General features: G+C 38.0%; 1 protein-coding gene across 2 annotated transcripts in view; it reads right to left on the reverse strand.

The window, feature by feature from the left end:
* The window catches only part of VKORC1L1 (vitamin K epoxide reductase complex subunit 1 like 1), a 61,224-nt gene that overhangs the window by 5,736 nt on the left and 39,909 nt on the right, over nucleotides 1-15,579 (reverse strand). Inside the window, exons 2-3 of one of the 2 annotated variants that reach the window (XM_070043784.1) lie at nucleotides 2,109-2,218; nucleotides 403-433 (exon numbers count right to left, since the gene is read on the reverse strand). In XM_070043784.1, coding sequence (XP_069899885.1) covers nucleotides 403-433; nucleotides 2,109-2,218 — 141 coding nt within the window. The remainder of the gene's footprint in view (nucleotides 1-402; nucleotides 434-2,108; nucleotides 2,219-15,579) is intronic. The other variant, XM_030871909.2, reaches the window with a different exon arrangement.

Consider the following 15,579-nt stretch of genomic DNA (forward strand, 5'->3'; position numbering starts at 1 on the left):
GGCCAAAAACAAAACAAAACCAAAAAAGGCTGTATCTAGAACAACTTAGAAGGAAGTGAAGATGATGTGCTCTGGAAAACAATGTTTGAGGAGTTCAAATGTGCCACAGTGGTAAAGACACTGACACTAAAAATGCATGTGAATGCATAAAATGTGAATAGAAAAGATACATATGGGGACTTCCCTGGTGGTGCAGTGGTTAAGAATCCACCTGCCACTGCAGGGGACACGGGTTCGAGCCCTGGTCTGGGAATATCCCACATGCCGCGGAGCAACTAAGCCTGTGTGCCACAACTACTGAGCCTGCGCTCTAAAGCCCGCAAGCCACAACTACTGAAGCCCGCGTGCCGAGAGCCTGTGCTCCCCAATAAGAGAAGCCACCGTAATGAGAAGTCTACGCACCGCAACGAAGAGTGGCCCCCGCTCGCCACAACTAGAGAAAGCCCGCGCGCAGCAATGAAGACCCAACGCAGCCAAAAACAAATAAATAAAAATAAATTTAAAAATAAATTTATAAAGATGCATATGATACACATGATTTAAAATGTGTATATAATGAAATTAACAAATTAAATATTGTAAACAAATTTGTTCAACCCCTATCTCCAAGAATTAACACAGTCAAAGCTTTTCTTAGGTTATTTTAATATGAGCTTATACTTTATATTCTTCAGAAATCCAAACAAAACAATTAAATGGAATAAAAGTGAAAGTCTCCACCCCAGCCCCCAACCACACCATTTTCTGTGCATTTACATGCATATATATAAACATATATTTATTCTACATCTATTATACCACAACTTGCTTTTTTCACTAAACTATGTCTATATCTTCCAGGGTTTGTACACCTACTTTTCCCTTCAATGGCTACATAGTATTTTCTAGTATGCTTGTAACCTAATTTATTCAACCATTACGTTTTGCTAAGCTACTTCCAGTTTTTTGCTATTTTAAACTGTACTGCTGTGAATATTCTTGTGCGTATTTTCATATTTCTGCAGGATATACAGATATGGAATTGGGCAAACATGATGGGAGTATTGAGAAAAATTGATACACAATTTGCCTTGTAATAAATCTACTGCACCTAGACAGAAGACCTGGCAGATAACAGGATAAAATATTAACAACTGAAATGCAAGGACAAAAAAGGACAGATTTAACTCTAAAAGTATGAAAACTCTTGTACAATCAGAACTCACGAAACTGACATTAAAAAGGCTAAAGAATGGGTAAAATGTCTGTAACAAATATGAAGTGTACTATTATCAGGATCCCAATAACTAAATTGGCAATAAAAGTAAATTAAAGTACAGTAAAATTAAAATAATGGCTACTAATATGTAACTGCTGAATTAGAAATTTTACAGAAAAAACTTTAAAAAATGAGGATAGATGAAGCTTTGGGGAAACCTGACAACTGAGGGAAAAGGAGTTTGTTTATACCTATTAAAATCCATACCAAAAAAAAACTTTGTTGATTCTTTCATCCTACAGTTAGATATTTATTTTGCAGAAATAATTCAAAGAGGGAAGGGGGTATGAGAAGGGGACTTTAAACAAAGTTGATCAGTGCAGTGTTATTTAGGATATTAAAAAATCTGAAGCCTTGATGTTCACAATAATAAAACACTTAAGAGGACAGACAATATAAGAGAGTTCACATAAAATTAAGCGAAAAAAGTAGACTACAATGGCAATAGTGGCTATGTAAAGGTGATGGAATTATGACTGAATATCATATACCATTAATGTTTTCTCAATGCATAATATTTTAAAATAGCTACAGAGTATACAAAATAACAAGGGAAAAGGTTTCCAGGGCAAACTGTTTGGAGTAATAATTTCCCTGAATGGGACTTGTTTTTCTAGGCATTATGGGATGCTGCTATCCCTGATTAAACACCAACAGATACCACGTTCAGCATGAGCTTTGTCAAAATCTTAGTGAACCAAGTTTTCACAACACCAAAATGTGTTACAAACCAGTTGTTCTATCACTAACATATGCTTTTATTTAATATAAAGACACATCAGGGCAAAGACACAAAGTACTAAATGAAATATAACGAACTTATTTTTGTATTTTGCTGTAAAATACTTACCAAGTAATAACTGTAGTATATAAAATATAAGTCCAAAGACACTGTTTGGCTGGTTTAATACACCATCCTTTCCAAAAATGGAACCCAAAAGACCAAATCCTCGACCCCATCTGTAAAATAAAGAAAACCAGTAACCCTATACTTGAGTTTTCCTATTTTAAAAAATGTAGAATTATCTGAGCATATCATGCCCACATACCCATCTGAATCTCTAAATTGCCCATTTCTATATAGTCTCTTTTCCTGACAGCATTAGTATTTGCAGAGGAAGGGCTCTTTCGATGTAAGCCAGGGTCTCTTAGCAGCAGCACCACTGACATGCTGGACTAAACGCTTCTTTGTGGTGGAGGGCTATTCAGTGCCTTACAAGATGTTCAGCAGTATCCGTGGCCTCCACCCGCCTGCCAGCTGTGCCTCCCAAAATGTCGTCAGCCATTGCCAAATGTCCCCTGGGGGCAAAATCACCACCAGTTAAAAGTCACTGATGTAAGCTCTCCTAACATAGACCATAATGTTGCTTCCTGACCGGGACATGCATGAGGAAACATATCCTGGGAACATACCTTTAAATGTACGATAGAATATCAGAAACTTAAAGTCTTTCCCTAGAATCTTATCTCAAGAGTAAAAAGTTGATACATTATTTGCCCCATTAGTTTTTATTTGCAGTTTAACTGAAAATGTTGCATTTGACTTTACATTTTCAGAATTCTTATTTTCTTATTAAAAATTAAATTCTGATTTAATAAAATTTGATACAAATATCAAACTAACATTTACTTTGGATAAAAACCTTTGATAATAACTTTAACTCTGAATGAAAGTGCTTTTTAAAATACCAAAAAGAAAATGTTTTCAGTCTGTAGCAAATTACTCAATAAAATCTAAACTTGGGTTCTGAAGACAAACTACCTGAAAATAAGGATAAATAAGTGATTCCTTACTAGTCACACGACTTTAGTGTCTAAGAAAGAGAGTGAAATCTCTTCATAATGATGATGTTGGGAGATAACCCTAGTTTTACAAGTAAGTGAGAACCATGAAGATTGTTATTATACAATTATATGCGTCAAGGAATGCAAAATAATCTCGATCATATGTGTTTATTCTTTTACACATCAAACACTCATTGAGTGTGTTCCAGGTGCAGACAGTGGGTCAGGTGCTGACTTGTCCCGAGTGAACAAGTCAAAGTGGTGCCCTTGTGGGGCTCATATTCCATTTAGGGAAAAGTAATAGACAAGTAAATGACTAATTTATCTTCAGCAATGGATGCACTATTAACAGATACACAGGAAAGTTGAGAAGGTTGGTTATTCTACATCAGAGCTTTTGAAAATTTTAAACAGCATGCAATCACCTTGGAGTTTTGTTAAAATGCAGATTTTACTGCAGCTGGTCTGTGGTGGGGTGTAGGACTGCATTTCCAAACAAAACAAAACAAAACAAAATGCTCCCATGTGATGCTCATGCTTCTGGTCTGAGGACCACACTCCGCACCACTGCTCTAGACGGAGAAGGGGTGGAAGGAGCTACTCCAGCTAGATGGTCAGGGAAGGCCTTTTGCAGGAATTAAATCCTGAAGAAATCCTGAAGCAGTCAATCTCATGAGGAATGCCAAGTACAAAGGCCTGGAAAGAGCTATGAGTGTGTAAAAGAAGACCATCAAGGCTGACACTGATGAGGGAGAGTGGCAAGAGAATGAGGCACCGTTCCATCATTTATATAATTTATAGCCTTGTTTGTAGGCCATGATGAAGAGTTTGAATTCTATTCTAACTGCAATGGGAAGGCAGTCAGTGGCTTTTAAACAGGAGAGTAATATAAGCTTATTTATGATCGCTCTTGACTATTGTGTAAAGACCAAACTGCAGGAGGGCAGGGACAAACTATGCAATCACACTTTGAAGCCCTACTCATCTGAAGTAGGAATTCAAATGTAAATCACCAACTTTGGCAATGGAAATAACTGGGCATAGTGCCAGAATTATCATACATAAACAGAATTTTTATATTCTAAGCATTGGTCTATGCCTAATTATTCACATATGATCCTGTGGATATTTTCCTTGAAAGCAAAGCAGTAATCCATAGAATGAATGCATCATTTTATCAAAGTAATACATGCATAAGGTTTAAAAATCAAGTAACACTAAAAGCCTTATAAAACAAAATAGAGATATTTCCTACTCCAGGCCTCTCCACACTCAGCTCTGATCCCCATAGGCAACCACTTTGATACCTTTTAACTGTTTTTCCCTTCTATTTACTTCCACGTTTCTAAATAATACGCTTACACTGCTATTTCTTGATTTATCAGTTTTAAATGCTATCTTTTGACCTTCTAATATGGTAGACCAAAATGTTGCTTTAAAAAAAATACAAACATTTTGACATGGAAAGCTTCAAATGTATATACATAAAGTGAAAAGAACAGTGTAATAACCTTAGGTCCCTATCACTCAGTTTCGAAAATTGTGCCTTTCTTGTTTTATCTCCACCTCTACCCCCAACCACCTGATGATTATTTTTAGATTTTTTAAGGTAAAATGTACATATATTTAATGCACAAATCTTAACTGTATAATTTTGACAAATACATACACCTGAGTAACCCTGGTATACAAATTGTAATCCTGGTATACTAGTCCTGGTACAGTAATTCTGGAGTGTGAAGTAATTCCAGGAGTGTGAAGTGAGAATGTAAGTACCGTTCATAAAAAAAACAAAACAAAAAAACACCTCAACATTCTACAGAGTGCTTCCATCTCCCAAATTAAATTGTTAGTCGCTTTCCAGCAATCCACACTCCTCTCCACCCATGAGCAAAATGCACGTGGCTGCCTAGGCTTGTAGGAATCCAGTCTCGGAACCAAAATTAGATCTCTGGTCTCTTGGATCGCAGTGTTGTGCTCTTTCTCTCATGTTGCATTAAGTTATAAAATGCAGTTACCATTCCAGCATTTTCAACCAAACAGAATAATAGCTTAATTCCTTGATAAATACAATTAATAAAGTTGAATAACGCTTAATAAACTTTGATAAGGCTGAGGGAATAACTGTTAGCAAGTGAAATCACTAGCAAAGTAGACTGGCATTACATAAGATTATTTTCCTAGGAAAGGTGAATAAGAGCAGATTTTCATAAATGACACTATACTTCACAATTGCTAAGGATGGTGTGAGTAATTAAAAACACTTAGTGAATCTTTTTTTCAAGTTGGAACATTTGAAAATACTGTAGTTTTCTCCCACTTCTAAAAGCTATACAAAAGTGTATGAAATAAATTTTATGTGCTAACTTTATGCTTGGCTTTATCTTAGTTTCTAACCTTTTTCTTCTTGTCCCATCTATATTCAAAACTCTATTATACTAATTATATGCCCCAAGTACTTTATGGAACAAGATGGGATATTAATCAACGGAGCAAAAAGAAATGTTTTCTTAAAGTACCACTTATACAGATGTTCATTTTGCTTCAGTATACTATTGAATAAAATCAATGAAGTGATTATGCAAATGAGAACTTCTCTTTAATCTCTGACTCTAAAAAAAGGATCATCTTTGACCCAAATAGTAACTTCCTTGGATATTCTGTATTTGGGTGCATAAACAACCCATACCTCTTCCCTAGGTATTATGAGAAATTGTTGAAAGGTTTCTAAACACTCCTAATTTTGCCAGAAACAACAAATCTTAAAACCAATTGCTCTCCAACTTGGGTATCCTAGGTCCCTGAGGATAAATCTAAGACATTCTTTGCCTCCTTCATTATCATTCTCTCATAAGTGTATAGGGGGGTTTTCCAAAGGCTACATGCAACACATGTGATAATGCAATAGACTGAATATAGGAGCTGATATGAGAATCCAACAGTCTTATCTTATGGCAGGCTTTAAAGAGATTTGCAATAAGAGAAACTAGGCAGTCTTTCCACTATTTTGTGTGTGTGTGTTTGGAAAAAGTTATTATTCATGAAAATATTTTGTTAACATGTAATGGGTTTATTACGTTTCAATGAGTGAATACATATTTAAATAATTTCTCAGTTTGTAACTTCTAATACAGTAAATACCAAAGATATAGGGGCTTCCCTGGTGGCGCAGTGGTTAAGAATCTGCCTGCCAACGCAGGGGACATGGGTTCGATCCCTGGACCAGAAAGATCCCACATGCAGTGGATGTGGGATCTTTCCACAACTGCTAAGCCTGCGCTCTAGAGCCCGTGAGCCACAACTACTGAGCCCATGTACCACAACTACTGAAGCCCGTGCTCTGCAACAAAGAGAAGCCACCACAATGAGAAGCCCACACACCGCAACGAAGAGTAGCCCCCGCTCACCACAACTAGAGAAAGCCCGCGCACAGCAACGAAGACCCAACACAGCCAAAAATTTAAAAAATAAATATTTAAATAAATAAACCCCACAAAGATATAACTCACACAAACAAAACCTTTTAGGGGTATTCAATAATTATTAAAGATATAAAGGGGTTCTGACATCAAAAAGTTTGAAAAATCACTGCTTTTGACCAATTCTCCCCACCCCAACAAAAAACAAATCACAGATCAGACAAAATTTTAAAAGCTGGGGTGAGATAAAGTAGAAATAGAACAAGAATCCTAAAGTTTTTGTGAAATCACAAAAGACCCTGAAGAGCCAAAGCAATGTCGAGAAAGAAGAACAAAGCTGGAGACATCACAGTCTCTGATTTTCAACTATACTACAAAGGTACAGCATTCAAATCAGTATGGCAGTGGCATAAAAAAGAGACACATAGATCAAAGGAACAGAATAGAGAGCTCAGAAATAAACCCACATATATATGGTAAATTAATTTATGATAAAGGAGCCAAGAATATAAAATGGGGAAGGATAATGTCTTCAATAAATGGTGCTAGGAAAACTGGACAGCCATATCAAAATAATGAAACTAGACCACTATATACACCATACACAAAAATTAGCTCAAAATGGATTAAAGACCTGAATGTAAGAACTGAAACCATAATACTCCTAGAAGAAAACATAGGCAGTAAGCTCCTCGACATTAGTCTAGGCAATGATTTTTTGGATTTAACACCAAAAGCAAAGGCAACAAAAATAAACAAGTAGGATTACATCAAACTAAAAAGCTGCTGCAGGGCAAAAGGAACCATCAACAAAATGAAAAGGCAACCTACTGAATGGGAGAAAATATTTGCAAATCATATATCTGATAAGGGGTTAATACCCAAAATATATAAAGAACTCACACAACCCAATAGCAAAAAACCAAACAATCTGACTTTTTAAATGGGCAGAGAAACTAAATAGACATTTTTCCAAAGAAGACAGATGGCTAACAAGTACATGAAAAGATATTCAACATCACTAGTCATCAGGGAAATATAAATCAAAACCACAATGAGATAACACCTCATACCTGTTAGAGTGGCTACTATCAAAAAGACAAGAAATAAGCGTTGGTGAGGATGTGGAGAAAAGAGAACCCTTGTACATTGTTGGTGGGAATGTTAATTGGTGCAGCCACTATGGCAAACAGTATGGAGGTTCCTCAAACAACTAAAAATAGAGCTACCACATGATCCAGCAATTCCACTACTGGGTATTTATCCAAAGAAAACAAAAACACTAACTGGAAAAGATGTGTATTATGTTCACTGTAACATTATTTACAATAGCCAAGGCATGGAAACAACCTAAATGTCCATCAATGGATGAATGGATAAAGGAAATGTGCTGGCTGTGTGTGTGTGTGTGTGTGTGTGTGTGTGTGTGTGTGTGATAATATATATATAATAGAATATTATGCAGCCATAAAAAAGAATGAAAGCTTGCCATTTGCAACAACATGGATGGACCTTGAGGGCATTATGCTAAATGAAATAAGTCACACAGAAAAAGAAAAATACTGTATGATCTCACTTATATGTGGGACCTAAAAAAACAACAAATAACAAATGAACAAAAAAATTGAGCTCATGGATATAGAGAACAGATTGGTGGTTGCCTCAGGGAGGGAGTGGGCAAAACTGGTAAAGAGAGTCAAAAGGTACAAATTTCCAGTTACAAAATGAATAAGCCCTGGGGATATAATGTATAGTATGGTGACTACAGTTAAGACTACTGTATTGTATATTTGCAAGTAGCTAGGTAAGTGGATCTTGAAAGTTCTCATCACAAGAAAGAAATTTTGGGGCTTCCCTGGTGGCGCAGTGGTTGAGAGTCCGCCTGCCAATGCAGGGGACACAGGTTCGTGCCCCAGTCCAGGAAGATCCCACATGCCGCGGAGCGGCTGGGCCCGTGAGCCATGGCCGCTAAGCCTGCGCGTCCGGAGCCTGTGCTCCGCAACGGGAGAGGCCACAATGGTGAGAGGCCCACGTACCGCAAAAAAAACAAAAAAAAAGAAAAGAAAAATTTTGTATACCTATGTATGGTGATCGATGTTAACTGGACTTATTATGGTGATCATTTTGCAATATATACAAGTATCAAATCAATGCATTGTACACCTAAAATGATATGTCAATTATACCTCAATAAAATAAATAATATACCTTTTAATAAATTATATTTTTACAGATTCCATGGCTATAACTTTTTTTAAAAAAAGAAAATAACAAATGTTGGCGAGGATATGGAGATACTGGAACCCTTGTATACTGCTGGTGGGTAAAATGGAGCAGCTGCTGAGGAAAACAATTTTTTGGTTCCTCAAAAAGTTAAACATGGAATTACCATATGACTCAGCAATTCCACTCCTAGGTATATACCCCAAATATTTGAAAACAGGTATTCAAGAAAGTACAAGTACTTGTTCACAGCAGCACTATTCACAATAGCCAAAAGATGGAAACAACTCAATGCCCATTAACTGATGAATGGATACACAAAACACAGTATATCCATACAATGGAATATTATTCAGCCATAAAAAGGAATGAAGTACTGATACATGCTACAACATGGATGAACCTTGAATACATTATGCTAAGTGAAAAATGCCAGACACAAAAGATCACATTTATATGAGAGTTCCAGAACAGACAGATCCATAGAGACAGAAAGTAGGTTTGTGGTTGCCAGGGGCTGGGAGAGGGGGCAGTGAGAAGTGATTGCTTAATTGGTACAGTATCTCCTTTGGGGGTAACCAAAATGTTTTGGAAATGGATAGAGATGATGATTGCACAACACTGCAAGTATACTAAATGTCACTGTACCCTCTAAAATGGTTAATTTTGTGCCAATCTTTCTCGAAGTCTTCCAAAAAATTTGAAGAGGCCAAACTCATCTTATGAGGCCAGCATAATCCTGATACCAAAGCCAAAAAAGGATACTACCAGAAAAGAAAATTACAGGCCAATACCCAGATTAATATAGATGCAAAAACTGTCAATAAAATATTACTAGCAGGGACTTCCCTGGTGGCACAGTGGTTAAGAATCCGCCTGCCAATTCAGGGGACACAGTTTCAAGCCCTGGTCCGGGAAGATCTCACATACCGCGGAGCAACTAAGCCCGTGCACAACTACTGAGCCTGCGCTCTAGAGCCCACAAGCCACAACTACTGAGCCCATGTACTGCAACTACTGAAGCCCGCGCGCCTAGAGCCTATGCTCCGCAACAAGAGAAGCCACCACAATGAGAAGCCCGCACACTGCAATGAAGAGTAGCCCCGCTCGCCGCAACCAGAGAAAGCCTGCGTGCAGCAACGAAGACCCAGTGCAGCCTAAATAAATAAATAAATAAATAAATTTATTTTAAAAAGTATTACTAGCAAATCAAATTCAGCAGCATATTAAAAGGACCGTTCACCATGAACAAGAGGAATTTACATTCGGGATGCAAGGATGATTCAATATATGCAAATCAATGTGTCATCACATTAATAGAATGAAAGAAAAAACCATATAATAATCTCAACAGACAAAAAGCATTTGATAAATTTTACTGCAAACAATCTTTCATCATGGAAAATCTACCAAGGCTCTAATATCATGATTAAAACATTCAGGAAGGCTTCCCTGGTGGAGCAGTGGTTGAGAGTCCGCCTGCCGATGCAGGGGACACGGGTTCGTGCCCCGGTCCAGGAAGATCCCACATGCCGCGGAGCGGCTGGGCCCGTGAGCCATGGCCGCTGAGCCTGCGCGTCCGGAGCCTGCGCTCCGCAACGGGAGAGGCCACAACAGTGAGAGGCCCGCGTACCGCAAAAAAAAAAAAGGAGTTCCTCTGGTATTTTCCTTACTCTGAGGAAGAATTTGTTGAGATGCTTGCTTACACATACCACTTAAAAATATTCTCTCCTGGTTGGGGAACTAAGATCCCAATCCTACATGCCGTGCGGCATGGCCAAAATTTAAAAAAAAAAAAATTATTTTCACTTATAAATATATGTAAGGACTTCCCTGGTGGCGCAGTGGTTAAGAATCCGCCTGCCAACGCAAGGGACACGGGTTTGAGCCCTGGTCCGGGAAGATATCACGTGCCATGGAGCAACTAAGCCTGTGCCCCACAACTACTGAGCCTGCGCTCTAGAGCCCACAAGCCACAACTACTGAGCCCGTGCACCACAACTACTGAAGCCTGCGAGCCTAGAGCCCGTGCTCGGTAACGAGAAGCCACCGCAATGAGAAGCCCGCGCACCACAACGAAGAGTAGCCCCCACTCACCGCAACTAGAGAAAGCCCGCACACAGCAAAAAAGACCCAACGCAGCCATAAATAAATAAATAAATAATTTTTTAAAAAATCTATGAATTGCACTTTTTCCCCTGGAGACACCTTCCCTGTAACCCTTGACCTTCCTGATCCACTCCAGAGGACTTGATTTGGGCTGGCTGCTCTCTGGGCTTGCTGCACAGCTGTCATCCTAAGACTTCCAATCTCTTCCCTACACTGAATCTTTCATTTCTTAGGTTTGGCATGCTCCCTTCCCCCTGAGTTTAAGCATCTGTTTTGGTGAAACAATCTTCTAATAGCTTCCTTGAGAAAACACATACTAGAGGTAAAATTTCTGAGATGTTGAAAGTCTAAAAATATCTTTCTAGGGAGTTCCCTGGTGGCCTAGTGGTTAGGATTCAGGGCTTTCACTGCCGTGGCCCGGGTTCAATCCCTGGCTGGGGAACTGAGATCCAGCAAGCCATGTGGCACAGTCAAAGAATATATATATATATATATATATATATATTTCTTCTACCATCACACTGGACTGACATTTTGTTTGGGTATATAATTACAAATTTAAAATAATTTTCCTTCAGAATTTTTAAAGACATTGTTCCACTAACCTACTTCCAGAGTTGGTCCTTGAAAAATCTGATGCCACTCTGACCTTTGAATATGACCTGTTTTTGTCCCTCCATGAAGCTTTAAGAAACTGCATGTTAATTCTAGTGATATAAAATTTCACAAAGGATGTGCCTTGTTGTGGGTCTTCATTCATTCATTGTGAAGGGCCCTTAGTAGGCTCTTTCAGTATAGAAATTTGTGTTCTTCAGTACAGACAATTTTCACATTTGATTTAGGCAACTGCTAGACTTCTAAAACAGAACCTCTAATTTTCTTTTACTTTTCCATCTCTCTTTCCTTTGGTCCCATTTTCTAGGAGATTAACATGATGTAATCTTCCAAGTAATCTTAATTCATTTATTAAACTTACTGCTACCATACACTGGATTCTTATTCTCTGATGGTTCCTTTTACATAAATAGCATCTTGCTTTGTTTCTGGGTAACCACTTTTTTTTCTCAGATTTAATGAGATAAAACCATTTATGTTTATTTTAAGTTTACTTCAGGCAGCTTCATTTTCTGTTTCCTCTGAGTTCCTTGGTGTGTGTCTATGTGTATCTGTCTCTCACACTGAAGACTTTTCTCAAATGTCTGAGGACCCTTAACTGTCAAGTCATCTGTAGACCAAGGCATTAAAAATATGAATGCTGGGACTTCCCTAGTGGTGCAGTGGTTAAGAATCTGTCTGCCAATGCAGGGGACACAGGTTCGAGCCCTGGTCTGGGAAGATCCCACATGCTGCAGAGCAACTGAGCCCGTGCACCACAACTACTGAGCCTGTGCTCTAGAGCCCATGAGCCACAACTACTGAAGCCCTCATGCCTAGAGCCTGTGCTCCACAACAAGAGAAGCCACCGCAATGAGAAGCACGTGCACCACAACGAAGAGTAGCCCCCCCACTCGCTGCAACTAGAGAAAGCCTGCACGCAGCAACGAAGACCCAATGCAGCCAAAAATAAATACATAAATTTATAATTAAAAAAATGAATGCCAATTCCAGTGCTGGACAAAATAGATTACGCCCACCATAGCCTCTCTCTCTCACTGATTACAACTGAAAATTGGAAAGAATATGAAAACCAACCACCTGAGAACTCTAAAAAGTAAAAACAGTAAGTGAACAGGGGAGAGAAGTTGAAACTTGAACAACAAGTACTGTGGAGTTTTCTGGGGGTTTTCCCCTCTTCTACCTTCTGCCTTCGAAGCAAGAGTAGCTCAAGTTTCAGAATTGCCCAAGGGTAGCAGACAGCCAAAAAAAGCTCCTCTTTCTGGCTAGAAGATGAAGAAAAGGGACCCATGTGAGCTGAGTAGTGTGAGGGGGGCAACCACAGTTTGTGTTCATATTATTTTTTCCCTCCTGGCGTTGCTTAAAGGTGAGCAAGGGTTCTGAAACTGCAGCTCAGGGATGACAGTCCAGGTATCTCAAATTGAGAGAAAACCTGTCTCTGCCTGGAAGAAATGAGAAAAGGGGCCCCCCTGTGGTCTTAAGCAAGTAAGGGGAATCCTGTCATTTTTGTTCTCTTTTCTCTCACTGCTTTACCCTGAGGGTGAAATCTGTCATGTGGAACTATGTGACAGCAAGGGGAGTAAAATGCTCTGTGAGAAACCTGTCTTTCTAGCTAGAGAAACTGGAAAAGGGGCCGCTGGGAACCAGAGGTTAGGAAGAAAATCCCAGCAAGGAGGAAGCCAAAGAAAGGATCTCCTAATTTTGTGTAGCAACTAACACAAGTCCCAGTCTCACCCCTGAGCTGCAAAATCATGGAACAGAACCAAAGAAGCCCACCAAAGTCTTTGAGAACTAAACACCACTCAAGATGAAGACTGACTATTGAGTGGGGCATGTGAGGGCAAAGGCTTTGAAAATGGAAGTGACATTGAAACTATCACCCACAGAGGAGGTAGAACTTGTAGTCTTAATCTAACTGGTTTGATTGCGTGTTAAAACAAAAATCAATATTCTCAAGATTTTAACAGAAGCCAAAATATTCAAGATACATTCCAAATGAGTTGAGGATATATTCCAAAATTATATGACGTACAACGAACCGAAAAAAGAAAAAGTGACCAATTCTCAGGGGAAAAAAAAGGTGTCAATCCTAAAATGACATAGATATTGGAGTTATCAGAAAAAGATTTAAAACAGTTGTATCTATGTTCCACAAGGTGAAGGTAATGAAAAATGACTGGAAAGATGGAAGTTCTCAGAAGAGAAAGAATAACTATAAAACAGGAACCAAATGGAAATTACATAACAATGAAAGATCTGAAATTAAAAATTCACTAGATGAAGTCAAAAGCAGAATGAAGATGGCAAAGGGGAAGATTCAGTGAGCTGAAAGATTGATCAATAGAAATTATCCAACCTGAAGAACAGAGAAAAAGAAAAAAAAAATGAACAGGCACTTAGGAACTTCTAGGACAATACCAAACAGTTTAACATTTATGTTACTGGATTCCCAGAAGGGGACAGAAAAAGAGATAGAGGCACAAAAGTTTTTTAAGAAATAGTGGCCTAAAACTCCTCAAATTTAGCAAAATACAAACATTATGGATTAAAAACAAAAAACTCAGGGACCTCCCCGGTGGCACAGTGGTTAAGAATTCACCTGCCAATGCAGGGGACATGGGTTCAATCCCTGCTCCAGGAAGATCCCACATGCCGCAGAGCAGCTAAGCCCATGTGCCACAACTACTGAGCCTGCGCTCTAGAGCCCACATGCCACAACTACTGAACCCGAGTGCCATAATACTGAAGCCCATGTGCCTAGAGCCCGTGCTCTGCAACAAGAGAAGCCACCACAATGAGAAGCCCACGCACTGCAACAAAGAGTGGCCCCTGCTCGCCACAACTAGAGAAAGCCCACGCACAATAACGAAGACTCAACACAGACAAAATTAATTTTTTTTAATTAAAAAAGAAATATTAAAAACATTAAAATTTAAATTTAAAAAAAACTCAGTGAAAATAAAAGTGTTGATAAACTCAAAGAACATCATACCCAGACCAACCTGATCTGACATTTGTAGAACATTCCACCCAACAATAGCAGAATATATATTCTTCTCAAATACACATCAAGATAAACCACACTATAAACAAAACACAAACATATTATATACAAACCTTAACAAATTTAAATAATTGAAATCATACAAAGTATACCCTCTGACCATAATGAAAATTAAACTAGAAACCAGTAACAGAAACGTATCTTAAAAATGCCACCAATTATTTGGAAATTAAACAACACACTTCTTAAAAAAAATCCACAGGTCAAAGACAAAGTCTCAAGGAAATTAGAAAATATTTTGAATTGAATAAAAATATAACATATCAAAAGTGGTGGTATGCAGCTAAAGCGGTGCTTAGAGGGAAATTTATAGTATTAAAAGAAGGAAGGAGGGAAAATAAGATTAGAGCAGAAATCAATGAAGTTGAAACAGAAAAACAATAAAGTAAATGAAATAAAAAGCTCGTTCTTTGAAATGATCAATAAAAATTGATAAATCTCTAGCTACGCTTGACAAAGAGAAAAAGAAAAAGAGACAGAGAAGACAAAAGGTATCAATATCAGAAATGAAAGAGGGGATATCATTACAGACAAGTACAGACATTAAAAGGATAATAAGGGAATACTACAAACAATTCTATGCCCACAAGTTTGACAACTTAGATGAAATGGACAAATACTTTGAAATTCACAAATACCAGAACTCACTGAAGAAGAAAAAGAGAATCTCAATAGCACTATTAATAGTTTAGAATCTTTCAAGAAAACAAAAACTCTCTAGGTCTAGATGGTTGCACTGGCAAATTCTAATATATATATGGAAGAAATAATACCAATTCTACACAATCTCTTCCAGAAAATAATCTCTTCAGAAAACAGAAGAGGATGCAATACTTCTCAACTCAATTTATGAGGCGAGCATTACGTTGACATCAAAACCAGACAAAAACATTACAAGAAGCAAACAAAAACAAAAAAAATTACAGAACATCTCACTCATGAAAATAGACACAAAAATCCTCACCAAAATATTGTAACTCAAATCCAGCAATATGCATATAGGATAATACATCATGACCAAGGGGGATTAATTGTGAGAATGCAAAGCTGGTTCAACATTCAAAAATCTATCAGTGTGATTCATCATATTAACAAACTAAAGAAAA

This window comes from Globicephala melas, chromosome 15 (assembly GCF_963455315.2).
Source record: "Globicephala melas chromosome 15, mGloMel1.2, whole genome shotgun sequence".
NCBI lineage: Eukaryota > Metazoa > Chordata > Mammalia > Artiodactyla > Delphinidae > Globicephala > Globicephala melas.